Here is a 26,461-nt window from a genome sequence, read left to right on the forward strand (position 1 = left end):
ATATAAAACAATACACATAAAAAGCTGAAAATGTCTAGTAGGGATCCCAAAGTGTCCCTTGTTAACATTAAAGTTAATATTTATTGTTTAAAAGGGTCTCTGAAGTCTAGTGTAGCCTTGCTGTCTAGTTCTTATTCCTTTCTCTTTCCCCACTACAGGTTGAAGAAAGGCCTGAAAAAGATTTTGAAAAGGTAAGAGAATGCATGGGAAAGTTATAGGTGAATGGAAAGATAATAAGATACTATTTTGAGTGGTTACACATTGAAACTTATCTGAGAATCGAACAATAGCAGTTTGATTCCTTAAGCTTTGGAGTTGCCCAATGAATGTACTTTGTGCATTCCTGATTCCATTAATTTTCTGTTGTTTCTGTTGTTGGTTTGATATCATGTACTGTAGTTACAATGAAATACTCAGACCAAATGACCAGATTCTGAAATGTTAAGAGGACAATATTTTGCAAGTGTGCTTCCCTGGGTTTTGCTGGCTAAATGGGTTCTGGCAATATAGTTTAGAGGCAGAAATTTCAAAATGAGATAATCTGACATTTCATGTATATTATTTATGGCCCAGAGGTGATAGAATTAAAGACTAAAGACTGAATGAAAACAACATTCAGGAATTTAAAAGTGTGTAGAATGTGCACCAGATACCCAATGTGGTACAATAGATAAAGTGACAGATTAGGATTCTGGAAACCAGGGTTTGAATCTCCAATTGGTCGTGAGAACTCACTGGGAGAGTGGAACTGATAACATCACTCCTTAAACATCTCACTTTTTGATTTAGTGGAATGGCCCTCATTAAAGATATTAATAGAAAAATTAGGGTTCGGTATCCATTTTAAACATATTATAAGTGCAACTTATAAAATGTTGCTCTTAAAGAGGAATGGGAAGGGGATTTAAGTAAAGAAATTAGTGGAGAAAAGTGGAAGAAGTCATAGAATAAAAGACTAAAAAGACTAATGAATAATATGTCTGTAAGGGTTAAGGAATTTTTGTTACAAAGTAGTATACAGATGGTATTTAGCTCCAGTGAAATTGAATTTAACAAATAATGAAGTACCATTCTTGGAGATGTAAGAAAGAAAGAATATTTACAAACATGTGAACAGGTGAAAGGAGGCAGAAGGATAAAGATATTTTGAGAGATAAAGGAAATTATGAGTATTGATATACAAAGGTGTCCAGTGTTGGCCTTGTTAAATATATTTGGAAATACTCTATTAGAATGGGGGGGGGGAGAAGGAATTAATTATTATTATGGTAACAATTGCAGGATTGCTATTTGCAGGATATTGGAAGAATAATAACCAATTTAATATGGAGAAATTGTATTAAAATATGGAATGTGGTTGTCAACAATAGAAAAGGAATATTGAAAGCTAATTATTTTAAGGATATATGGATTTTTTTTTTAGTACATGTATTTGGAAATATAATCACTCCAGGACAAGAAGCATTATATCTCTGGAGAGCAATGGGGCATATAAATTAAAAGGGATAAGGGCAGAATCCCAAGAGTGGTGGAGATTTTTTTAAAAAATATATAATCACAAAACTTGAAAGCCCAATTAGGAACGCTATAACTTGCTGCTGACTTGATAACACGTAACTGACTAGAATATGCTCACTGAAAGGAATGTTCTAGCCTCACCCCCCCCACCATTATTTCTCTTAACTTCCCACGTATGGTAAAACCCTGGAAAAGGTACCCCCATGCATAGATGCACCCAGTCTCAGCATTTTCCTTGCCCTCCATGTGTAGGGATGAAACCAGGGGTGAATAAAGTGAAATTGGAATGCTCCCTTCTATGTGTGCATGTTCTGCAATTTCTAAATGCCTGGTTAGGGTTACAGTTGCTGGCCTATGGCTGAGCAGGCCTGTTACCCTAATAAAACACATGGACACAGTTCTGGAAGGAAAAAGACACAACTTTATTGGTTACAGCAGCAGGTGCTGGCTTGGCATTGGAATGGATCCTGTGCTTGGAGAGACCCATCTGTCTCTTGATGCTGCCCACTGGTTGGGGAGCCACTTTGGCTCCTGTTATAAGCTGAGGGGGTGGACTGAAGTGAAAACCACCTCCCTCCAGTCTACGTGCTAGCCCCAAATTTGAATTTTTTCCAGCTCTTGTTTCTGCTCTGACAAATGTGTATTTGCTGCAACAGCACGTGTTATATCTAAACCAGACCAGAGTAAAATTAAAATGGATCAGGGCTTTCCTGCACAGCTTTCCTGTTTGCTTTTAGACTTGAACAGCTTTGTGAATAGTATGACATCTTAAAAACTTTTTAAGTCTTTTTTTCCCTTCATGAACGGAAAGGGAAGCACTAAATAATATTCTGGTATTCACACATCGAATATATTTTGAATAAATATAGTTGAAATGGATGACACATCTTTCCCCTTTCACATTTCCTCTTTCTCTTTTCTGCTGTATTATTGAGTAATAGAATCTATGTTTTGGCACTAAAGCCTGATATAAACTAAAATAATTTAGAGTGCTTTTAAGATAGTTCATATATACCTTAATTAAGAATACAATTAAAGACTTGCCATAACCTCGTTGCATATAATTCCAGGGAGTTCGCACTGTGTCAAGTTTATCAGCAGCTACACTGGCCTCTCTAGGTGGAACGTCTTCTCGGCGAGGCAGTGGAGATACCTCCATCTCAGTTGATACCGAAGCATCTATTAGAGAAATCAAGGTAAAATGTTTGTTGGAAGTGGAATCTGATAGTCTTCATCTGGGTCCCAAATGCCTTTTTGCTATAGAAACAATATCTGAGTACAACTGTGAATAGCATAATGATCATAGCGTAGAGAGATCCATGATATTTTGCTAATCTGAAGTTATTAGTATGGAATATTCATTTTGTATAAAATAAGATATCTGAAAATAATGAATGAGCAGAGAACCTCTTTTTTGTAATATATAACTTAAGTGCCCCTTTGTAGTATTCAAGGGTTCCCAGTGGTTTTCTTGTCACAATGTTTTGTAATTTTCTTCAGGATATCAATGAGTTAAAGGACCAGATTCAGGATGTAGAAGGAAAATACATGCAGGGATTGAAGGAAATGAAGGTACAAGCTAAATGTAGAGTGAGCTTATGGATTTTAACTTTGGCTGAACAGCCGGAGAGGGAACCATAGTGGAATGGAACTTAACCCGCATGCTTTCTTGCAGAGTTGTGGAATTGCATATTGAATTTATAATGTAGAATGTCACATACCTTGTTAAGTACTGATCAGTTTTCATTCTAATTGTTCAACTGAGCATAGCGTATGTATGTAAGACACATTAACAGATTCAATGAATACAACAATTTGCTTTTGCATGTTTAATACTAATACTTTGAAATACATATACTGTATTATGTTAACAAAACAGACATTTTACAAGTGTTTCGGTGAAATGGCAGCAGTTAGAACTGGAAAATATTTAAAAATCGGGTAGAGGTGTATATGCTGCTTTTGAAATTCTGTGCCACATATTTTTTAAGCTTTAGGATATATTCTGCAGGACTATAGACATGCAACATTTCTTTACAGAAGCATAGTCATAAAGTGAAACCATTTGCCACATGCCCTAGAAATGTAGTGATACAGTGAAATGCCTTAGGCTGCAAGTGCTGATCCAAATCATTCCACCATATTACACAATTATTAGATAATTACATGGACTAATTTTATGAGACTGCAGTAACAATTACTTGAAATATTTTATAGGAGGTATCTCGAATATCCAGGAATATTCTTTAATACAGCATATATAAAAATAGATTAAACTGCCTGTTTCCTTTAATAATGGAATTTTGTCTGATGAGGTACAGAATTCTCAGTTCAGTGTTAATGTAGGTGATGTTCTGCCCTTCATCACCTTAAAAATCAACTGGCATAATTACATTGTGAAAAATCCTGAGAAAGTCACAATAGCAATGATGGGATGTGCCGTCAATTCTGACTTGTGACAGTTCTTTTGGGGGGTTTTCTAGGTAGAGAGTACTCAGAGGTGGTTTCCCATTCCCTTCTTTTGGGGGGGCATTGTGGGACTGTACAGCTTGCCCAAGGCCACACAAGCTTGCAGAAGACACAGTGGGGAATCAAACTCCCAACTTCTTACTCCGCAGCCAGATAGCTAAATCACTCAGCCATTCAGCCACTGTTTTCAACTTATAGCAACTTTTTAGAGGATTTTCAAAGTACAGAGTACTGTACTCCGAAGTGGTTTGCGCGTCCTTTCTTCTGTGGTCTCTCTGGGACTTTGTAGCTTGCCTGAGGCCACACAGATTGGCTCAGGCAATCTACAAAGAGGCAGAGTGGGGAACGGAACTCCTAACTTCCGGCTCCACAGCCCGGTAGTCATCTCACTGAGTGATCCAGTCAGGATCATCCCTCCATAGCATTCTTTGTTTGCTACAACCCCCTTTGCTCCTGCCATCTTTATTTCTCAAAAAGATAGAAACAGAGGACTGAAAATATCCTGCAGAGCCCTTATCTCCTATCAAATGTCAAATAGCTAAAGACACCAAAGCAACCTTTGTTATCTTCTTGACATCTTACAGTATAGGACTTTAGTTGTTGCCATTGTTAGCGCTGCTCTATAGATCCTATTCAAAAGGTATTTTCATCTTAAACTGCAATGTTTTGTAGAATTTGGATTCAGTTTATAAACTAAAAACATTGATTTTTTTTCTTTTTTTTCTTATCTTTAGGACTCCCTTGCTGAAGTTGAAGAGAAATATAAGAAGGCTATGGTGTCAAATGCTCAATTAGATAATGAGAAAACCAATTTCATGTATCAAGTAGACAACCTAAAGGATGCATTGTTGGAACTAGAAGAACAGCTTGCGGAATCCAGGAGACAATATGAGGAGAAAAGTAAAGTATGTAGCAGTGTCCAAGAAATCTCATGTGATGTTTTCATCAGCTGTACAAAAGAAAAGTGAAATATTTTCTTGCCATTTGTGGAGTTAATATTCCCACTGTGGCTTCAGATTTTTTTAAGATCCTAAGCAAATTTCTTTAAAAAGACCTTTTCCTCAATAAATATGGTACTACAGTATGGTACTCGTAATTCATGGTGAGTTCACAGTGGCTTAGGCATGTTGGATAAAAAGGAGGCTTGCTTGGTATTGCATTTTCTAACAGGCATTAAATCCTAAAGCTGAGCTGGAGCATATTTGGACTCCACTGCTATCTGTCTTACCTTTACACCAGTTGAGTCACTTTAGTGGGACTCATAAGCACGTGTTCGTGAAGATTCTAATTCAATTTAAACTCTTTGCACACTGACAAGTAAGTCACAGAGTCCCACAAAACTTCCTTCCATGTCCCTCTGTGCACAAAATCAGTATGTTGCTTCAGTATGTGGCATTTGGATTTAATGATTTCAAAAAGAAGAAAGTTATTAATGGTTAAAAAGGGAACATCTGGGATGTTTAGGAGGACTAATGATACACTGTTCTTTGGAAAAGTAATTTGTTTTTCTAAAGAAGACGTTCACAAGCTGAGTATAGAATTTTTATTTTGTAGGACTTTGAGAGGGAAAAACATGCTCATGCAATACTGCAGTTTCAGTTCATCGAAGTTAAAGAAGCTTTGAAGCAAAGAGAAGAACTCCTTGCAGTAAGTGAATTTCTTAAAATGTTAAAGAAATTAATAGGTTTCCCTCAGTATGTTTGTATTTTTGCCAGTAAAATTTAAAAAACTGCCTTTTTAGTTTCAGATTTTCCACCAAAAACATTCTTTTTGAATTACAGTGATCTCCCCCTATGCCTGGTGGAGCAATAAATCTAAAATATTTCAATAAGATTTCTCAGATTAAATTCTAATTTGATGCTGTCCAAACGAAAGCAACCATATATAGACCAGAGCTTGGAAATACAGTGGTGCCTCGCTTAGTGATCGCTCCGTTGAGCGATGAAATCGCTTAGCGATGGGCTTTTGGCCATCGCCAGAGCAATTGCTTAGCGATGGCCCCAGGGGGAAAATTGCTTTGCGATGATCGCGGGGAAGCGATCACCGCAAAGCCCCCATTTTCGGTCAGCTGTTGGTGGTTTCAAAATGGCCTCCAGAAAACAAAATGGCCGCCTGCTGTGTTGCCTCGCTTTAGAGGCACAGAAAATGGCCACCGCAATGGAGGATCTTCGCATAAGGTTAGTTTTAAAGACCACAGGAATGCATTAAACAAGTTTTAATGCGTTTCCTTGGGCTTTTAAAAATCGCTTAGCGATTAAATCGCTTAGCGACATTTTTTCCGGAACGGATTAACGTCGCTAAGCGAGGCACCACTGTAACATACTAGAATTAACATGTTAACAGTGAAATTGATGCTTTTACATTTATCAGGCCAGGCCCAGTTGGTGCTGCTAAAGAGTGACATTTGAAAAAAAATGTTTTAAGAAATGATATTAGTTGTATCAACTTGCTTCTCCTCCTGTTTGACACATAAGTAATTATCTTAATAGTAACTTGTTACTTCAAAACTCTGGTACAATCTATTATGTGGGACTCTTGCTTTTATTTTTTGCACATATATAGACATAGGTATTTCCCATTTTCAGATGTTTTCAATAACTGCTGGAAATGCAGAATATCTGAAGGGAAATTGTGCTTGCATTTATGCCAGTGGTTCTGAATTAAATAACTATTTCTTATCAACCTTTTAAGTCATAGCAAACACACCTCTTGTTTCCCCTACTTGGAATCCTGGAGCTGACCCTTTCCCAACTACTAGGGTGAAAAACAAGGCTAAGAATGCAAATAGTTTTCTTACACAAACAAATAAAATCACTCTGAAGCTACCTGATCTTTTTGCAGGTAAACTGGAATAGGGAAAGAGAATGCAGGTAATGGCCATTAAAAAGGAAGATCCACAATACTTGTTCCTCAAGTCAAAATTCCTCATAATGGTACTGTTTCAGAAGTAGTAACAGCTGTGGTTCCTTTTCCATTATCTGTTTAAAAAAATAAAAATAGAATGTTAAATATACAAAATGAAGCAAGTTGGGATCTCATTACATGATCCGTGTCCCCACCCTCATGATCCTAAATGGAAATGGTGCTGCTTATAGATGGTAACAATAGGGATGTTCCATTCATTTTTTTTTTATTTATTTCCAACAGATGTACCTACACCTACAGATACCCAAGTGTGGCTCCCCTGGAGAAAAGCCTAGCTGAAAGGGTCCATGGCCTGGCTTCTTGTTCTTCCCCTTCTTTTTTGAACAAGAAGCTAGGTCATAAAGCCTGGAGCCTTCTAGCTAGGCCTTTCTCTAAGTGAGCCATACATAGGTGTCCAAAGCTGTGGGTGTGTCAGAATGGAGAATTCTGGGGGCTGAAGTCCAAAAAATTCAAATGGTACATTTGTAATTGTTAACACATTCAATGACTGTTATGTACAGTGCATGTAACTAATCTCTCCTCCCATCTGCCAAGTGTTGATTTTGTGTTTACGGAGTATGTAGCAACTCAGTGGTAAAGCAGAAGCAAGCATACAGTTCTGGCTTCTTGCCCATGGCCCCTCATTCTGTTATGTAATGTATAGGTTTATCACCATACTGGGCTGGAAGATAACACAATGAGAAATGTGTTTTCCTTAAGCGTAAAAGTACTGAAATTTTTGGGCAGTGGCATGGGATTTGTGTAAGCAGTAGATTTCTTTCCCTTAGTTCATGTACACTTCATTTCTTTCTAAGTGTTACAGTCTCTATTTTTTTCCTGATTAACTCTTATCTGCATTCTGTCTTCTTGTTTTCTTCTATGCCCCAGGAAATCCGTCAACTACAACAGAAACAAGAGAGCTATGTCAGGGAAATGTCTGATCTTCAGGAGACAATAGAATGGAAAGAAAAAAAGATAGGGGTAGGATTTGTATACATATAAAAAAATAGATTATTCGACCTCTCCTTAAAGTAAGAGCAGCAATGCAGCATTCTCCATCAAGGTCATGAAATAAATTAAAATGAGTTTTTTGTGCCTTCTAAGGTGATTCTGTGTGCACTTCTGAGTTTGTGGGATGCAATTTATTTTTATACATATCAAGCAAATCACTTTAAACCTACTTAATTTTTGTGCTTTGTCCATAAAATACAAGACTTTCTACTTGTATATATGTTTTAGTGATTGTTGCCTGGAATTCATGAATTCGTGGTTTTAATTAAACAGATGTCGTAGAAGAACTGTACTAATTATTAAGCCCAACTATTTTGAGATACACATCTTTAGAAAAACTGAGCATTATCAGAAGATGTATCCTGTTCCAAAAATGCCCTATAAATAGCAACTGTTGATTTTGTACCATATCCCCAGGCTATTTCTTTGAATAGAGCTTTGTCTAAGCTTCTCAGTTTTCTCCCAAGAAACTAAATATCTCATTTAAGCAGCTGTTTCTCTCACTGTAGCCTACTTCGGATGTTCTGAACAATGAAGGAGGTGTCACTGAGCATACAGTCACTGTTATCTTCACATTAAGAGCCATTAAAATGAGAAGCTTCCAGCCCTGCTTAATATGATTCATCCAGTCTCAAAGATTCTAGTGACCAAAGATTCTAGTGACCAGCCAGAATTAAACCAGCTTCAGTCATAGTGTATTTTGGCTTCTTCTGAAACTTGTAATCAGTTCATACGTTTAAAGAAAAAAAAAGCTATGGTTAATTATCATAAAATAATGACGTTGGAAGGGGCTTATAAGGCCATCGAGTTCAACCCCCTGCTCAGTGCATGAATACAAATCAAAGGCTATTAAAGCCTTCCTAGTTTGATTCCTTGAGCTGTGAGGAGGTGGGTGTACATGCAGAAGTTTCATTTGTATCTCAGCTTATCAGGCTGACATAATCACCAATATCTGGGCACCATAATGACTTCTGTGATCATTCATGCACAATTTTGACTGCTAGGAACATCAACAGTGTGCAATGTTAATAGTGACTGTCTTACAGTAGATAAATTTGGTGATTCTGCTTTTTTTAAAGCCTCCATGTGTGTAAAGCTGACCCTTCCTCTTGGTGTTAGTGATGAGTGTTTTGTGATCCCTCACAAGAAGTGCTTAATAGTGATTTTGAACCAAATAGAAAATACTGTATTCCAAAAGTTAACCTCCATAGTGGTTTATAAAACAAAAGAACACATCATCTAATAAAATCCATTTTAAAAATCTCAGTAAACAGCAGTGGTTTTTAGGATAAGCAGTGGAATAAACATATTCTGGATCAAAAATGAAAGGGCCAAAATTCCCCTTTCATTTGGCCCAGTGGTGAATTGGCAGCCTGTGCAGCTGTTTTATGAAAACTAAAATATGAAATGATGTTCCTACACCTACCAAAAGTCAGGCCACCACATTCTATAATTGTTGTGTTCTTTTCAGTGAAAACGCTGCATATCATTCATTTTAGAAGTCACAAAAACATTTAGTAGAAGTCTCTTGTTTTCTACGCTGGCGGGGGTGGAACTGAGGAAAAAAGACTTCACAGAACAGTTGCCAACAGGCAGTCCATCTCCCTCCCTGCTTGTGATCTTTTTTGGTCCCTGAATTAGGAGAATTGCAAGACATAAATACAATAAAATTAGTGGATAAATAAATAGGTCCAGCAGTGCCGTCACACTAGAAACCCATGTAGGGGAGCAAAATCCTGCCCAGGACAGATATGACCTGTGCCAGGCGGTCTATTGAATGTCTTTCTATCATTAACTAGATTGACTATAAGATTATTCACCCTAATTCAAGCCATCAAATGTTGCAGACAGTTTGTTGCCTTTTTAGAATTTGATGAAAAAAGAATAAAGATGAGTGTCAGCAGAGTATGGATTGCAACTTTTGAAAAACAGGAGGGACGAAACCATATCATGGAAATTATCACAGGGCCGTTTTGATGGCCAAGAGGAACAGTTCCTGAGCCCCAATTTCCAGGACCCTACTCTCAAAGGAGCAGCAAAGTGGTACCCTGAAGCTGCTCCCAGCCTGTCTAGACCTTAAAGACATTCCAGAAGGGTATCATAGTATCATCAGAACCCCACTCAGAGGTCCAAGAGAACTAGCAGAGTCACATTTCCTGTCTCTCTCTTGACGCATGATATTGTGTATGTTTTCTTGCTAGAGTGCTGGTTGTGCATGTTCCCTAATACACTGGCAGAGTGTCTTCCTAATTGTAGTTTCAGTGGAGAACTAAATGAATATATTTTAAATTCTTAATACAGTATATTAAATGTCACTTTCATTGTGGCTGTAGTAACAATAGTAAAACTGCTCAGTCACTAAGAATGGGAAGTTTCGAAATTATCAGAGCAAGGGTAGCTCACATTGCAGCTGTGTTCAGTGTTGTTAATGAAGGAGAAAGTAACTACAGTGGTGCCTTGCTTTACAGTTGCCCTGCATTACGACGAATCCGCTTAACAACAATCTTTTTGCGATCGCAATTGCAATCGCAAAACGATGGTCTGAATGGGGGAATTTCACTATGCGGTGATCGGTTCCCTGCTTCAGGAACCAATTCTTGGCAAAACAACGTTTTTTGAACAGCTGATTGGCGGTTTCAAAATGGCTGCTGGGTGATTAATATGGCTCCCCGCTGTGTTTAGGGACGGATTCCTCGCTATACAGGCAGCGAAAATGGCTGCCATATGGAGGATCTTCGCTGGACGGTGAGTTTTTACCCCATTGGAACGCATTGAACGGGTTTCAATGCGTTTCAATGGGGTTTTTATTTTCGCTTTACGATGTTTTCGCTTAATGGTGATTTTCCTGGAATGGACTGTTGTCGTTAAGCGAGGCACCACTGTATAGAGCCATGATTATACAAAAGCAGAACTAGGACAGACCTGTACATACCTCATGATTTATATAGTCTCCTGGCTTGGTGCATTTCTAAAGCCAAAATTAAATAACCAAGCCCAACTCAACAAAACAAGCTTCTTGCACTTAAGCATCTTATATATCTCTAACATTTTAGTTTTGCTCAGATTGTTGAAACAGCCAGGCAAATGGTAATTACTAAGATACAGTATGTAAAGGAATCTTTCATAATATCAAGTACTAAAATAAGTTTTTTTCTTCTTGCATGCAAATTTCATTATTCCTTGCATGTCTGAAACCTACTTATTTTTGTTGCTAATTTTCTTTATCTTTATTTTTCCCCTTTCTTGCCTTTTTCTTCTTGTTTTTTATGTCTGTTCCTTGACAACTCAGGCATTAGAGAGGCAGAAAGAGTTCTTTGATTCCATAAGAGGTGAGCGAGATGATCTTAGAGAGGAGGTGGTTATGCTGAAGGAACAATTGAAGGTATGCAGAAACATAAAAAAACAGAATGCCAAAATAAATAATAGTATTTTCTGTATACTGGAGAAAAATCTGGTTAGGGTTTGAAACTGGTAAAGCAAATGCATCTTGGTTTATTATTTAGTTTTATACTTCAATCATATTGTTTCAAATGCCATGTTACTAATTTTGATAACTAGTTAGGGTTAACATTGGGGACAATTATATATGTTAAGCATTTCCTTCTATTTGATGGAGGTCATAGGCAATCCCATCTCTGTAAACTAAAGTCATATGGGAAACAATGTTACATTATGGTATTAGAACACTTCCTGTTTCAAAATATACCAGAACAAAAAAGAATAGCAAAAGAGCTGGTACTGTGGAAACTAGTACAACGCTAAGTTTAGAAACAAGACCCAAATCGTCATTTTAATTTAAACGGCACTGATAGTCAGCCAATCCTTATCTAATGAAATTACTAGGAATATTACCCAAAAAAGGGGGGAAATTTGATTTAAAAGCAAGAAGATATGGTTGAAGTGATGACTTAAAAATAAAGAAGTTCAGACCAGATACTAATCCCTAAACACCCACCTGAAGCTGGATATCTTGATGTAGCTTTCTTGTATCTCAAGCCCACCCACCCCTCATCCCCCAAGTAAGCAGAAGGAGTGACTGATTCCCTGACAAGGAAAATCCTCTAGTTGTCTACTGCTAAGACAATTAAACACAAAACTTTATTTTCTCCAATTATTGATCAGGTGAACTGAGATGGTATGGAACTCCAGATAGAACTACATTGAAATTCTGCTATTTCTTGATGTTGACATGAACTTTCCATTTCAACTTTTCCACACCACAAATGTTGCACTATGTGTGAATTGGGTTGGCTAGTAGGATTACACTGTACTGTACTGTGTAGTTAGGGTGTCCATTAAGTCAGTGGTTCTCAACCTTAGGTCCCCAGATGTTCCTGGACTAAAATGCCGAGAAGCCTTCACCCATAGCTCTGCTGGCTTAGGATAGCAGGAAGTTATAATCCAAGAACATCTGGAGACCCAAAGTTGGGAACCTCTGCATTAAGTGAATTTAATAATAATAATAATAATAATAAGAATAATAAGAATAAGAATAAGAATAAGAATAAGAATAAGAATAAGAATAATTTATTGTCATTGTAAGTACAGTGGTGCCTCGCAGAACGGTCGCTCCGTAGAGCGACGAATCCGCGCAACGGTGCCGTTTTTGCGATCGTAAAAGCAATCGCAAAATGGCACCTAGATAGGGCACAATTCACAGAGCGAAGGTCGGTAAGTGGTTCACTTACCAACCTTCGGTTTGCGACCCGCCGATCAGCTGGTCGGCGGGTCCAAAATGGCCGCCACGCAACCCCAAAATGGGCGCGCGCAGCGTTTTCGCGCCCTTGGTAAGCGAGGGGAGGGCGCGAAAACGCTGCCGGAACAGCCGAAAAGGCTGCGCGCAGCGTTTTCGCGCCCTCCCCTTGCTTACCAAGGGCGCGAAAACGCTGCGGCCAGCCATTTCGGCTGTTCCGGCGGCCATTTTGGACCCGCCGGACAGCTGATCGCAGCCATTTTCGCGCCCTCGTTCAGCGAGGGAAGGGCGCGAAAATGGCTGCCAGCTGCCCGGAAGCATCGTTGAACGGTGAGTATTCAGCCCAACTGGAATGCATTAAACACTGTTTAATGCGTTCCAGTTGGTTTTCTTGCCCCGTTCAACGATGCTTTCACACAGCGAGGGTTAATCCAGAACGGATTAACTTCGCTGTGCGAGGCACCACTGTATATACACAGTATACCCATATAACGAAATTCACAGACACCCAGAGACCAGACACATGCACACACATAAAATTCCCCAAACACTCCCCACCCACAAAAGTCCCCCACTAAAAATACAAACATCTACACCGCAGACCAAGTAGCACAGTCCAACTAATTATTCACTACTGGTGTCTTTAAGCTCATTATTAATTGCAAATTTGGAAATTTTGTTGCTTTTTGAGACACAAGGACATATAGACATCAATTTTGGGAAAATAAGGTGAACACCTTATGATAAGACAGAAATTAAAAGGCTGCTGTATGAACAAAAAAAGCAAACAGTCAACAGCAACATTACACTAAGTACTTATACACAAAAACAGATCAACCAGTTCTAGCGAGAAAACAAAGGAAACTACATTCACTCACAAGAGAGAAGGGCTTCCATTTCAGCCTGTCTTCCAAGCAGGCAAGTCCTGCATGCTTCAAGGTTTTACTCATAAATCCTCTGCCCATAAAAGTGTTACTTAAAGCTTCTCTCTGGGAAACACATTCCAGGATAAATGTTGTTGGAGTAAAGACCATTTTGATCTGTAATTGCCACTCCATATTGTGTACTTCTATAAAAGGAGCAAGTAGAGACTTCATGCTTTCATAAAATGGCAGGACTAAGAGGAAAAATGGCAACTTTACTGAGTAATAGCTGTAGTCAAAACTTTGCCAAAAAGAAGAAAGCACAGTCTGCACTATTTATTTCTTTAGAGAACATGGAAAGCTCTCATCAACCATAATTAAACCGTGGTTAGAGCCACTGAATAATACAGTGCTGCTCAGAAATCAGTGGAGGAAGGGCAAAGATTAAAAATAAAAAGTATTTCTGCATGGATCAAGATATCCATTTAACCAATTAAATATTATAGAGATGCCTTTTATTAATATTTTGCTTATACCAGCTCTTTGTAGAGTTCTCATAAACAGTACATCTCCGATTGGGTCTTTCCATACCAACGTTATGGCCATGATACTGTAATGTTGTAACATTACTGTATTGTTTCACTTACAGCAACATGGGATAATTCCCAAATCAGAAGTAGCAGCCAATGGAGAAACTGCTGAAGACCTTGATAACGGTGGACTGGCAAGTTCTTCTAAGATTGTTTCAGGGGCAAGTCATACCCCTGAGGTAGCTGGAGATGGTGTACTAGGTAAGTGTTTGGTTTCCATTAAGGTTTTTTTTACCCATCATTGCCTTTGCTTGAAATCTTTTACTTTCTGAGCAACTCACTAATCAACCAGCATGCCGCTTTCACAGTCACTTCTGTACCCTTTACTTCTTGCTTAATGCCAATGATCACTTCAAGCCTATTAATTTTTTTCTTTGCTTTAAACAGGGGATGTTAAAGTCATTCCCTTCATTCTCCAGGTATGGGAAAACAAACGATTTAAAAACCCTTTAGCTACACAACAGAGCATCTATTTAGATACCTTCAGTCAGAAGTGATTTTGAAGTTGGAGTGGTCCTCACCAACTTATAGGAAAACAGAAAAACTAGTTTAGGATTCCTCAACATTTTATAATACTAGGTACAGTACACAGGTTTACTACTTCTGTTTAGCTAACTTGATATGTTACAACCAAAGGTTGTATATTTTTAAAGTGGTATTTTGAAATGGCCACATTTGTAATGAGCAGCTTATGACACCTAATATTTTTCTGAGCAAGATAATTACTGTTTTAGCTTAGAAAACCTTTATAGCTTCCAGGGCAGCCAGAAGAGCAAAAAGAGGTATTAAATATACAAAGCTTTTAATTGTTTATATTTATGAGAAAAAGGAGACATTGAATATATATAATTGTAGTGACTCAGTTGTGAATACTTGCAATGTATGGCTCAGCTTCTGTTTATGAGGAAGAAAAGAATTTCTCCTTGTTCATTATCCTCATCTTTTATGTTCCATTAAAATAGATTCAACTAGCTTCCATATAAATATGTTTGGAGTGCTTTTTGAAGGTTCCATTTGCCTTATACTGTACTAAAAAGAGTCTTGAAAGTAGGCCTTCTAATTTGTAAAGCATCCAATCTTCAGTACAGGACAAACACAGCACAGTTGATCCTAGGGGTGGAAATGGATTATACTGATCAGAGAGTTTACTAATTCAATTGCTGCTTTGCCTTCACATAATTGGCAAAACTGATCTTTCTTAACCAGTTCTTCTGATTCATTCTCTCTTTGGGGTTTTAAGTGGGGAGGTACAAGTTAACACAGTTAAGTAGTCTCCCTACAATGTGGTCCCTTCAACTTTCTTAATGATCTTTTAGGCAGAGCCAATGAAATGGAGATGAAAAATGAGATTTTGGAGAATATGGGGAAAAGCGAAATCTTGCAGAATACTGAGCATGAGGAACACACAGAGGAGACTAAGGAGCAGGAAGTTGTGCAGGAATGTTCGGAGATAAAGCCATTGCATGCTGATGAAAATGTGGAGGCAGAAAAAATCACTGAAGGCAAAGTTGTATCGACACTGGTGTTAAGTAGTGGACTAGAGGAACCAGCCAAAAATCTTTCACAGCATCTTCCAGGAATTGTTTGTGCCATTGAAAATAGTGGTGCAGTTGAAGTAAGGGGTGAAGGGGGGTCGCTTGGTGATACCAGAGAAGTGAAAGAGTTTGATGGAAATGGTTTAAATAAAATTGATCATCAAAATAAAGAAGCTGATGTATCTACTGAAGTCAATCTAGAACTAAATACAGGTTTAGAAATGCTTCCTAAAGAGCAGAGTAAAGAGAATCAAATAGATATTGTGGTTGATGTGGCAGACGACAATAATAGTGAAGAATTTCAGGAAGCTTTAGAATCTGTGAATAGCAGTTGCATAGCAAATTCCAGCCAGTCAGAATCACCAGAACTGATGGAAGACAAGCTTTCCAGAGTACCAGCTACTAATCCCAGCAGTGAAAAATCAGAAAGTAAGATTGTTGAAGATGACTTGTCAAGTCAGCTTGTCAACAAGGAAGCAAATATTACACTATCTGCTAAAGCAGAGTGGAATGAAAATGAGGTTGGTGAAATTAATGAACAGAATGACATGGAAGATGCAGTCCACCAGCAGGAGAGCTGGTGGACTGCATCTGACTCAGAGCAATCAAAACATGCACCAAATGAATTTGTAGAGGAACAAAAAGAAATTGAAAAGGACAAAATGCAGTCCTTGTCTTCAGAACATGATGTATGTGTTGAAGAGGAACAAAATGAGCAAAAGAAAGGAACAACTGAAAATAATGTTGAGCAGAGCCTTGCTAAAGGAACTAATTATACAGAAAATTTGTTAGGAACATTGGATGCACCTTTAGTTTCTGAGGGAAAGGTTGAGCAACATACCATGGAAGAGGGGTGTGCAAAAGAATCTGTTGTAGGTGACGTAACAAACAGTGAATGCCATAGCTACGAGGAGAAAAAAATAAATGTAGAGGATGGTCCAAGGAAATGCCGTGAAACCAAAACAGATTTCATAGATGATGGGAAGCCTCTGGCAGATGTCTCAGGAACACCTGAAAAAATTGCTGATGAGGGTCATGAAGAATACAACACTAAACACATTAAAGACTGGTCTGCTGAAGAACAAAGTAAAGCCAGACTAGATGACAATGTTTCAGAATTGGATACAACTGAACGTATGATAGAAGACACTGAAGAAGTAGGCAAAGGGAATGAGGAGAACAAGAATCATGGACAAATAGAGGAAAAAGTTCTTGAAGTTGTGCCAGAAATTGTGGAAGCTGCTTGTCTTGAGTCTCAAAAACCTGAATACATCAATCAAGAGAAAGAGTCTGACAGTGAAGAAGAAGTAGGGGAAGAATATCATGAAGCATGTGATTTCAGTGAGTCTCCTTTAGAAGAACAAAGAACTACTGCATGGAGTGAAAAGCAGGGTAACAAATTGGAGACAATCTGTCACCAGACCCAAGAGAAAGACCAAGTTGTAGAAAGTACAGCACAGAATGTGCTCAAAGAAAACAGTGAAGAGGAATGTAAAAACACAGAAAGATTTACTGAGGAAAATAAGGAGAAATTTTACCAGATCCCATCAGATGAGATGATGGATGAGGCCATGTTGACTGAAAATAAAAATATGCAGCATGGGAAAGGAAACAAAGCTGAAGAAGCTGAACATTTGCTGACTGATTCTTTCATTTCTGAGCCTTCAAGGGCACAGTGTGAGACGCTGGAGGATACAAACAGAGATATATTATATGAAATCAGTTCCAAACAAATTGCTGAATATACATCAGAGCAGTTGAAAGAGTTAGAGGCATCTGTGCATGAAAGTCAAGAGGAATTCCAGCCAGGTAGGAAGGGTAAAGGTAAATCTCGGGAAGACTGTAATATATCGTAACTTCCAAAGTTGGATCACTGTTGCATGTTACACATCCAGCAATCTGATATATTATACAGCAAAAAGACACTTTTTATCCAAAAGATCAAAGACAAGATGGTGTATTTGCTGGTTAATTTGAAAGAAAGAGCTTTACAATGCAACTAGTTTCACACAGCTTGTTCTCATCATTGATAATGAATGTATGTGAAAGTGTTTGCACCTCTCATGTTTACATTTATTCATCATGATCAAAGCTATTAATCTTAATAAGTTGCAATTAAGTGCTTTTAATATTCCATCAAAATTATAAGATGGTATTTGCCTTTTTCAGTATTTTCTTTAAAGCTAAAATTTAAAACTTAAGAACTGATCATGTTATGTGCACATGGTAGCTGAAAAGAGGCAGACACATACGCTTGATTCAAGTTGTTCTAACGCACTGCAACTTCAACATGCTTTTAAAATGCGGGTAGTTGATGGAAGGTGATAAAATTGTACCTTGTTTATATTGACACATTCCAACTGAAATTTCTCTTCTGTTGCCAAATGATACATCAGTATAGGAGTTTTTCATGATATATAATTAATGAACCAAACTTGCAAATTAAGAACTGTTGGTTTGCTCAGCCTTTCCCTTCCAAATCCTTTTCCTTCTTTCACTGAGTTTGTTCTAGGTTAAGTTAGTAGCATTTCAATCCTATTGAAATCAGGGGAATTTGTTAACCAAATCATAAACTTTTTATATTGCTTTCAGTAAGGCCTAAGCAAGACTGACTTGCTTCGGTTCAGCTCCACTAGCTGAAATCTACCAGTATAACTTAAGCAATATAAGGCTGATGATCAGCTGTGAAGGTTTTCTGGAAATTGAGACATTTTAAACTCCCACCCACCTACCTCAAAGGTCCCGAGGCTCTCTTGGAATCCCTTTCACTGTGGGGAAGTCATTGGGGGCTGCAGGACTGGAGGGACGATGTCTTTAATTTCCAGAAATCACAAGTACCAATGAAAACATCCCACCAGCAGCAAATTTCAGAAATTAAAGATATCCTCCCCCATCTTGTGGCCCTCAATAGCTTCCCCACAACTAAACTGATCCCAAGGAAGCCTCAGAATCTTTGAAAGGGGAGTTCAACATTTTTAATTCCAGAAAGAAAGAAAAAAACACAGCTGAGGACTGCATTCATCTTACATAGCATAAGTTACACCGCTGGATTCCAGCTATTGTGTTTTACATGACCTGTGTGACTTCTTTATACTTTTGAGAAATGTTTAGTTTACATTGTTCTTAGCCTTTCTATGAAGTAATGTTTACTGCTAATTATAACAAATTTGTTTTCCTGCAGAATTTTTGATATTCCATATCCCTTCACCTGAAATATTGTGATAGGTGTAACTTTTCTTCCATATGGAAAAGTTACCCCTTTCCTGTCTTCTACAATGTGGGCAAATCTGAATGTCTCTGTAAATGCCTTAGATGCAATTTAAAACTACAGAAACAAGGTTTATGGTAACTGCTGTTTTATGCACAAAACCCGTGCTTAACACACTGCCTTTAAAAAATGAACATATAAATTTTTTTTTTAATGATTTCTAAAATAAATAAAGTTGTTTATCAGTACATCTTGTTTTTAAATCTGTGTTAGCAAGGAATATTTTAATGAATAAACAATTTGATTCTGTTTTGCTATTAGTCAAAAGGATGAAAGCTTGTAGAATGATAGTACTATTAAATAGAAATTGTACTCCTTGTATTCAGATAATAAAACACAAAAGGAACAACATATATGTTACACGCAATGAGCTGTATATAATAGAAATAAAAAATTATCTACTATAAAATGTCTTCTGCTCGCTGATTGTAAAACTGCCTACAGTTAAATTGATACTTCTCATGTTTTTCTTACAAAGCTATTTAAACATTTTCAGCCAATATCTGGCTGCTTCTGTCTTGTTACTTCTTTGGATATGGCGGTTCTAGACAAAAATGAAGCATCTTCATACTTGCATCATTGAATTGTTTCTCTGAGAAAAGGGGTCCCAAGCTGTGAGTGGTTAAGTCATGAATGAGGAGTAGAAAACGTAGCAGGCAAGATGCAGCCATACCACTGAATGCCTAGGGATGCCTTCTGAATGGCTTCCAGCATCCCTGTGTGAAAAGGACCACCCTTGGGCACTGCTAGCCTACATTTCCAAAGAGAAGTAGGTTGTTGACATGCTGCCCATATGTATTGCTGCTCTAAGAATATTTCCTGTTAAAAAAATTGAGGATACTTTGATAGAAATCTGGGTGGGGCAGGAGAAGGAGGTACTGATAAAGGGAAACAGTGCTAGTATCTCCACTACTTGTTCTCCTTTAATTTATCTTGGATATGAATGTTCATAAGAAAAATGTTGCCTTGCATTGGTTCTTTAACTTCAACAGTTACAATTTTTTTTCTGAAATGTACAAAGGTGATTCTGCCTTATCTACATCCTCAGTAGCGTGCCAGAGAAATCATTTTCCACCTGCATTCATAATCTGTGGTTTTCTTATTTCTATGCCTATTTTAAGAGGTAATAATCAGATAACTTTTAAAATAGACATTTTGGAGGAACTGAATGGACCAATACTGTACAATTCATTAAGTTTAATCCAGAATATGTGCTTCGATGTCTGTCATGTGGGAGTCACTCTTCTGTGATACTTTCTCAGATGAGTAAGGCACATATGTACTATAGGATTTGGCTCAGTGGCTGGGGCAGGTTGTGTAGGGACCACCAGCCCACTCACTTGCCTTCTTCACAGCTTTGCATCATGTACACCCCCTGCCCTGCTGCAAGGGGCTGCATCACAGAAAATCAACTCCAACACAATTGCAGCTGTGCATAAATCCAGCTTCTCATTTCATTGAATCAACATTTAAATTTGTAGCTGATGTTATATGGACTATCTTGACAATATATTTAACAAATATTAGGTTTGTGTTTCCACTATGATGCAGATAGATTTTTAAAAACAGTCCTGAAACAGCGTCCAGTTATTATTAAAACTATCTTCTTTTTTTGGGCAAAAGATTCAGTTGTTCCAATTTGTATGAAAATTCATAGTCTCCTAAGTCATTTAAGCTTTTAATCATTTCCTATGGTGAGCAATCTAAATTTCACATTTTGAAAGTGGAGTTGCAAATCATTCTTAGAGTTTCAAACACAGAGTAAGTGACCGATCACTTTATAATTAGTATCTGTTGTTTTTGGCTTCCTTTCATATGAGAAATGCATCCTTGACCTTTAGGAGCTGATTTTTCCCAAGTTCAGTAACAGCAAACTCTTTGGTGATCAGAATTTCTGATGGACTTGAAAGATTTCTCATCTCTGAAACAATGCAAATTCATCTTTTTAAATAAATACTGTATCAGATGACAAATTACAAGCAAGAGTATCTAAGATCTGTGGTTTCTTATTGTTGATAATATGTTGTTTATGTCTTCCTGATGCTATTAAGCTGTAAAGATTTGTGAGATTTTTGTATTCCAGTGTTTGGCCCTAGAATTCTTGCATGCTAACCTCCAGTAGAAGATAAGCCACTTTGCATGCAGCTGGGTGCTTCTACTGAAGTGACAGGCATGCTTTGTGAGACTGGCATTATCTCCCTTGGCTGAAACCCCTTCCCAGTCCTGTGTGTGAACCTCATTTATCGTGGTACGTGCATAACTACATTTATCATTAGTTCAACTAACCTTCATCGTTCTTTTCCTTTTTAAAATTATATATCTATCTTGATATCTTTTGCATAACAAATATCAACACAGTGTTTTTTTTAACTTATAGACATTAGATTGAGAAAACTTGTTGATGAACGAGAATCCTTACTTGAACAGGTAATTATTCCTCTTTTAGATTCTTTGGATGTTGCCAGTTGTTTCCTGCAACCTGGAAGTGGTTTAAAAGGTCATTTTTTCATACAATGAGTTGAATTGAATCAAATGGTTTTCCCGAGCCAAACTCCATAGGCCACTGCACACAGGAAACTTCTGCAATTGGGTGTGGAGTTTTAATAGTATGCGTATATCAACTATGACTCAGTGCTTTTGTTCCGATGCTTATCTTTTACAAAATGTACACCTGGATATATTGTAGAAGGATTGGGGCTTCTTTAAAGGGACAAGTCCTAAAAAATACATTTTACCTCTGGTCCAGTGCTTGTTTTTTTCTGTTTACTAATTCCTGACTGAGTCACGGATGTGGTGGCGCTGTGGGCTAAACCGCAGAAGCCTGTGCTGCAGGGTCAGAAGATCCGGCAGTCGTAAGATCGAATCCACGCAACGGAATGAGCAGCCGTCGCTTGTCCCAGCTCCCGCCAACCTAGCGGTTCGAAAGCATGCAAATGCGAGTAGATAAATAGGGACCACCTCGGTGGGAAGGTAAACAGCGTTCCATGTCTAAATCACACTGGCAATGTGACCACGGAAAGATTGTCTTCGGACAAATGCTGGCTCTATGGCTTGAAGAGCAGGATGAGCGCCGCCCCCTAGAGTCGGACACGACTGGACAAAAATTGTCAAGGGGAACCTTTACCTTTTAACCTAATTCCTGAGTGAAGCAGCCCTGCTTTATCACTTTGAAATTAATCAAGTAAATTTCCTTTTCATACAGTACTCTTTAATTTTAGTATAAATTGGTACCCTTAAATCTTGCATTCCAGGGCTACATCTTATTGAACATATTTCTTAGTGCAGGCAGAAGGAGAAAGGTCTGCAACTGTGCTCCCTCTTATTCTGAGCATAACGTATAGGCTTCGTCCAAAGCTTTAATTTTTTTAAGTTGCAGGTTGTTTAGCTGCCATGGTTGTTTGACAGGATCCTTATAGTATTTGCAGCTTCTATTTTGTGCATGATCCATATACTACTTCTGTTCTGTTCTTATAAGCTCTTTGCTGACATCACATCATTCCATACAAAAATAATTCATTTCTGACATAAGCACACATTTCTTCATCATTATCTCTGTACAGAACATTGTTCAGGACATTCTAGACTGTTGAATAAGTGTTGAGTTAACAAGCCCATTTCATTTAAAGGTTGTAACAAATGAATTTAGCCTTGAATTTGGTGGGTGTCTTGTCCTTCAAAATTTGCAGTCCTACTGCTCCTGTTCAGTTCTCTTTTGACTCTCACAGTGACAGTATCACAGGAGCCCTTCAAATTGCCTTTTATTGTTTTCCTTCTTGTTTCTTTCATTTTCTTATGTTTTATTCTTGCATTTGTGTGAGAACTGTGATGCTCTGTTGCTTTCTTGGCCTGTCTCTTTTGAGGCCTCAAAGTATGTTGATGCAGTGTAAAGTTGCCCTGAGAGGCAGGATCATTATTCCCTTTACTTGCTTGAAGAACACGTGGTTGATTCCTGTCACTACTGCAGGCTATTAATCAAAAGGGCACAGAGAACCTACTTATGCATGTTGCACATCCTCCTTGGAAGAAGGCCACAAAAGTGGCAAATGTGGTACTGGCAACCATTCTACCTGTGTGTGCATCTTGGTTGGAGCAAGACAGATCTACCACCACCTCCCAGTCATTCAGTAATCTGTACTCTCCCTGGGAATTTTTACATCTACTGTAATCAGAGTGACTAGAAAAAGAAGAAAAAGAAATATGAACACAAATGCTATTCCTGCAACCCTCACTTCCACCACAGTATTAGTACCAGTAGGTGGCATTGAATCTGGTCACTCCTCTGACCACACTGAGCATGAGGCCATTCCAATGTACTGCTTTATGAGCTGCTTCTCGCAGAGCAAACTCCAGAAGAATTTTTCATCCTCCAATGTTTGTCCATTACTTTCTGCAGGTGGCTGGACCCTTGCCACATTACCAGGGTAAGCCATTTTCTTCCTCTCACCCATCCTCCTCTTTTAGCATGCATGTGTACCTCAAGGGGGTAGGTTGAGGGGCACACAGTAAGCAAATTGGTTTATGGTGTGTGGTTCTCATTGAGAAAAGAGCTTCTCTGTAGAGAGCACTGAGTCGTCTGCCCTATTCTGGTGAGCAAGAATTCACCAGGGTTCTGTATGATAAGCAGGGAAGCACCTGCATCCTCTTTTTTTTCTTACTCTTGACTCTTGGGACTGCCATAGAACTTGTTGAATCACTCATGTTGCTGTTCATTTGGTTGGGGGAGGACAGTGTTAGATTATCCGAGTTGCACAAATGGCAGTTCAGTTCACTGCTCACCCATAAAATCTTCCATCATTGGGCAACCCCAGAGAAAGCTCTCTTTGTCTCCTGAGGAAAACATCAATATCTAGCCTACTGCATCAAAGAAAAACCGAATCTAGATTCTTTAGGAGATTCTGCTTTTCATTGGAGGAAGCCTTCTCTGTACATCTTCCTTCCAATACCTTTTCTCATCATGATAGTGACAAATATTTGATACTGGAATGGACTGGATTTTTTTTCATCCTCTGGAAGACTCAGTAACTACAGTTCACTGCCTTTCTTGGTTAATGTAGTAATGCCTTCTATTGCCTCCAGATATGTTTGCAATTCAGAGGCAGGATATTCTACCCAGGTGTCCAGATTCTGAGGTTAACTGCTTAGCAGATTTGGCCATCCATGAATATATGCCTGAGGTTCTCGAAGAGGTAGAGGCAGTGCGAGAGCTGGCTGTCTCAGGCCAAGTGGATTCATTTCTCCACTACTGAACATGACTTGAATATGAATGCCTGTACTCTTAAGTTTCTAGCCTTCAACTTGTCATCAAGGATTGGAAGATATGCAGTTTCTTTAGACAAACTATAGCTGGCTATGACTTCAGCATTTGTTTTACTGCATTATTCTGCTTATTAATTAGGACGTTCTTGCATGGCATACAGAACCAGGACCCTAATTCTTGTGAAACTGTACTTGGACCTATCAATCGTGAAGTCTCATCTTTTATTTCCACTGTTTGAGCCCCTGGCTCTCTGATGCTTTTGAACAGTTAGTTTTGCATTCACACAACCTGCCTTGCTTCCTGATTCAGGTACCTGTTTGGCTTTCACATTTCTCTAAATGTTGTGATGGTCACTGGGAACTGAGTGGAAGCAGTAGGGAACTGTTCAGACTTTGGGCAGGTGCCATAGAATAAGAGGGCTCTGGCTAGTCACTGCTTATTCCACTACAGTATTCCAAGCCATGCTTTTCACAAGAACAGAAACTCATGCATGAAAGGGCATCCATAGTCATTCAAAGAACCACAGTTACAGGTACCTAACTTCTCCTTTGGTTTAGACAGTGCCATCTGAGCCAACTCTAATGGAGGAAAATTCCCACAAAACATCAGGCCTTCGTTGTACAGTGCTAACGGTCCTCTTCACATACAGTTTGGTTGATTTCTCAGTAACTTGACACTCTTTTCTTTGTGGCTTTCAGATTAAAAAATTAAAAGCACAACTGGAAGAAAAACAGACTAGTAAAATGGAACATTTTCATTCAGAAGATGAAGTTCTAGAAAATGGCACAGAAATGCATGTGATTGATCTCCAAAGTAAGATCCATCCCTCAGTTGATGAATCTGTACACAGTTGACAATGGCCATAGCTAATTTTCTTCATTGCCATAATGAATATACCGAATTAAACTGTGATACCAGCTGGTTAGACAGTGCTCAGCATTACTTATGTAAAGGTCCAGCTTCTCCCCATGCTGTCACCCTTGAGTACTGATTAGCAGAGGAAGCCAATTGTAAAACTTCTAATTATCAACAGATGTGGGCAAGAATGCTGTCTCTTCATTCAACTGGTAGTATGCTGATTACTTACAATAAAGAAAACGGTACCAAAATAGATTAGTTGGATTCAGTATGCATACTTTCTAATATGGCCAAAAATACCTTGGATTTTTAAGTTGTGACTCTAGGTTCCATCATGGAGTTTTAGACATCAGGAAGAGACCTTCTGAGGCTAGTAGCAAGTCATGGTCAAGCTAATACAACAGAGTTCATCTTTTATTCTCATTTTAATATCAGAATTTAGCAGAGATACTATGGAGGTAAAAAGCCAGCAGTCCAGTCTGCTGCAGGAATTGCCCAAACCATACAATATAAGGAGGATTAGGTTTATTTTTGGAGAAATGGTGTTTCAATAGCTCTGTACATTTTTAGATAGTTAGCAAATTTTGAAATATTTATTTTAATGTCCCTGGGCAGTTTTAGATAAAGATTTATCCAAAATTGTGATGATGGAATATTGTTTTTTTAAATGTTTTGTTTTTTAGGAGATGCAAATAGACAGATCAGTGACCTCAAATTTAAGCTTGCAAAGTCTGAGCAAGAGATTACAGCACTGGAACAGAATGTATGTTTCTGATATATTTAAACCACTCTTGAATTGTGATGCTATGTACAAATGTTTGCACTTCTTTATAATAATAATATTTTTGGAGTGAGAACCCATCCTGTGATCCTATTCATGAGTCAAAGTAGATTGTTCTAAAACTGCCTCTGGTCCTTTTAAAGAGAACGATGGGGTAAAAATATTTTAAATAAATAAAACTAAAGGAAGTTTGTTGTCTTCCAATTGTAAATATTTTTTTGAAAGTAAAATATAATTATTTGCATTTGAGCAGCCAGTAAATATTTAGATTGTGATGTTGGTGGCAGTGACTAATGCAGAACATAAGGAACTAATGGGAGAAGACTTCTCCTAAGGATGATTAAAAGTCAGTAGTTTAATCATAACCATATAGTATTTTAGAAGCAGATTTTTTACGTGTAGCACATTATGAAACAGTTTTAGATAAAGATTCATCCAAAATTGTGATGATGGAATATTGTTTTTTTTAATGTCTTGTTTTTTAGGAGATGCAAATACTGTAGACAGATCAGTGACCTCAAATTTAAGCTTGCAAAGTCTGAACAAGAGATTACAGCACTGGAACAACTTATTTGAAGTGTGTTGTACGAGGCTTTGTTACCCTTGATATATTCCCTGCCCTGGCCAGCTTAAAGTCTTATATTAAAATCTTGATATATATTAAAACCTCAATACATACTAAAGTTTTAATATATAGATGATAAAATATAGTTC

General features: G+C 38.0%; 1 protein-coding gene across 36 annotated transcripts in view; it reads left to right on the forward strand.

Annotated features, from left to right (window-relative positions):
• Positions 1-26,461, forward strand: part of LRRFIP1 (LRR binding FLII interacting protein 1) — a 130,095-nt gene that overhangs the window by 99,703 nt on the left and 3,931 nt on the right. For 16 of the 36 annotated variants that reach the window (XM_072977500.2, XM_072977504.2, XM_078378983.1 and 13 more), the window contains 9 exons: positions 159-191; positions 2,589-2,714; positions 3,019-3,090; positions 4,722-4,892; positions 5,542-5,634; positions 7,780-7,872; positions 11,192-11,284; positions 14,108-14,249; positions 15,365-19,260. In XM_072977500.2, coding sequence (XP_072833601.2) covers positions 159-191; positions 2,589-2,714; positions 3,019-3,090; positions 4,722-4,892; positions 5,542-5,634; positions 7,780-7,872; positions 11,192-11,284; positions 14,108-14,249; positions 15,365-17,439 — 2,898 coding nt within the window. In that variant the 3' untranslated portion in view covers positions 17,440-19,260. Of the gene's footprint in view, positions 1-158; positions 192-2,588; positions 2,715-3,018; positions 3,091-4,721; positions 4,893-5,541; positions 5,635-7,779; positions 7,873-11,191; positions 11,285-14,107; positions 14,250-15,364; positions 19,261-21,228; positions 21,279-24,806; positions 24,922-25,649; positions 25,730-26,461 lie in introns of those variants that run through there. The other 20 variants (XM_078379044.1, XM_078379050.1, XM_078379051.1 and 17 more) reach the window with 13 other exon arrangements.

The sequence above is a fragment of the Pogona vitticeps genome, chromosome 1, assembly GCF_051106095.1.
Source record: "Pogona vitticeps strain Pit_001003342236 chromosome 1, PviZW2.1, whole genome shotgun sequence".
In the NCBI taxonomy this organism is placed as follows: Eukaryota; Metazoa; Chordata; class Lepidosauria; order Squamata; family Agamidae; genus Pogona; species Pogona vitticeps.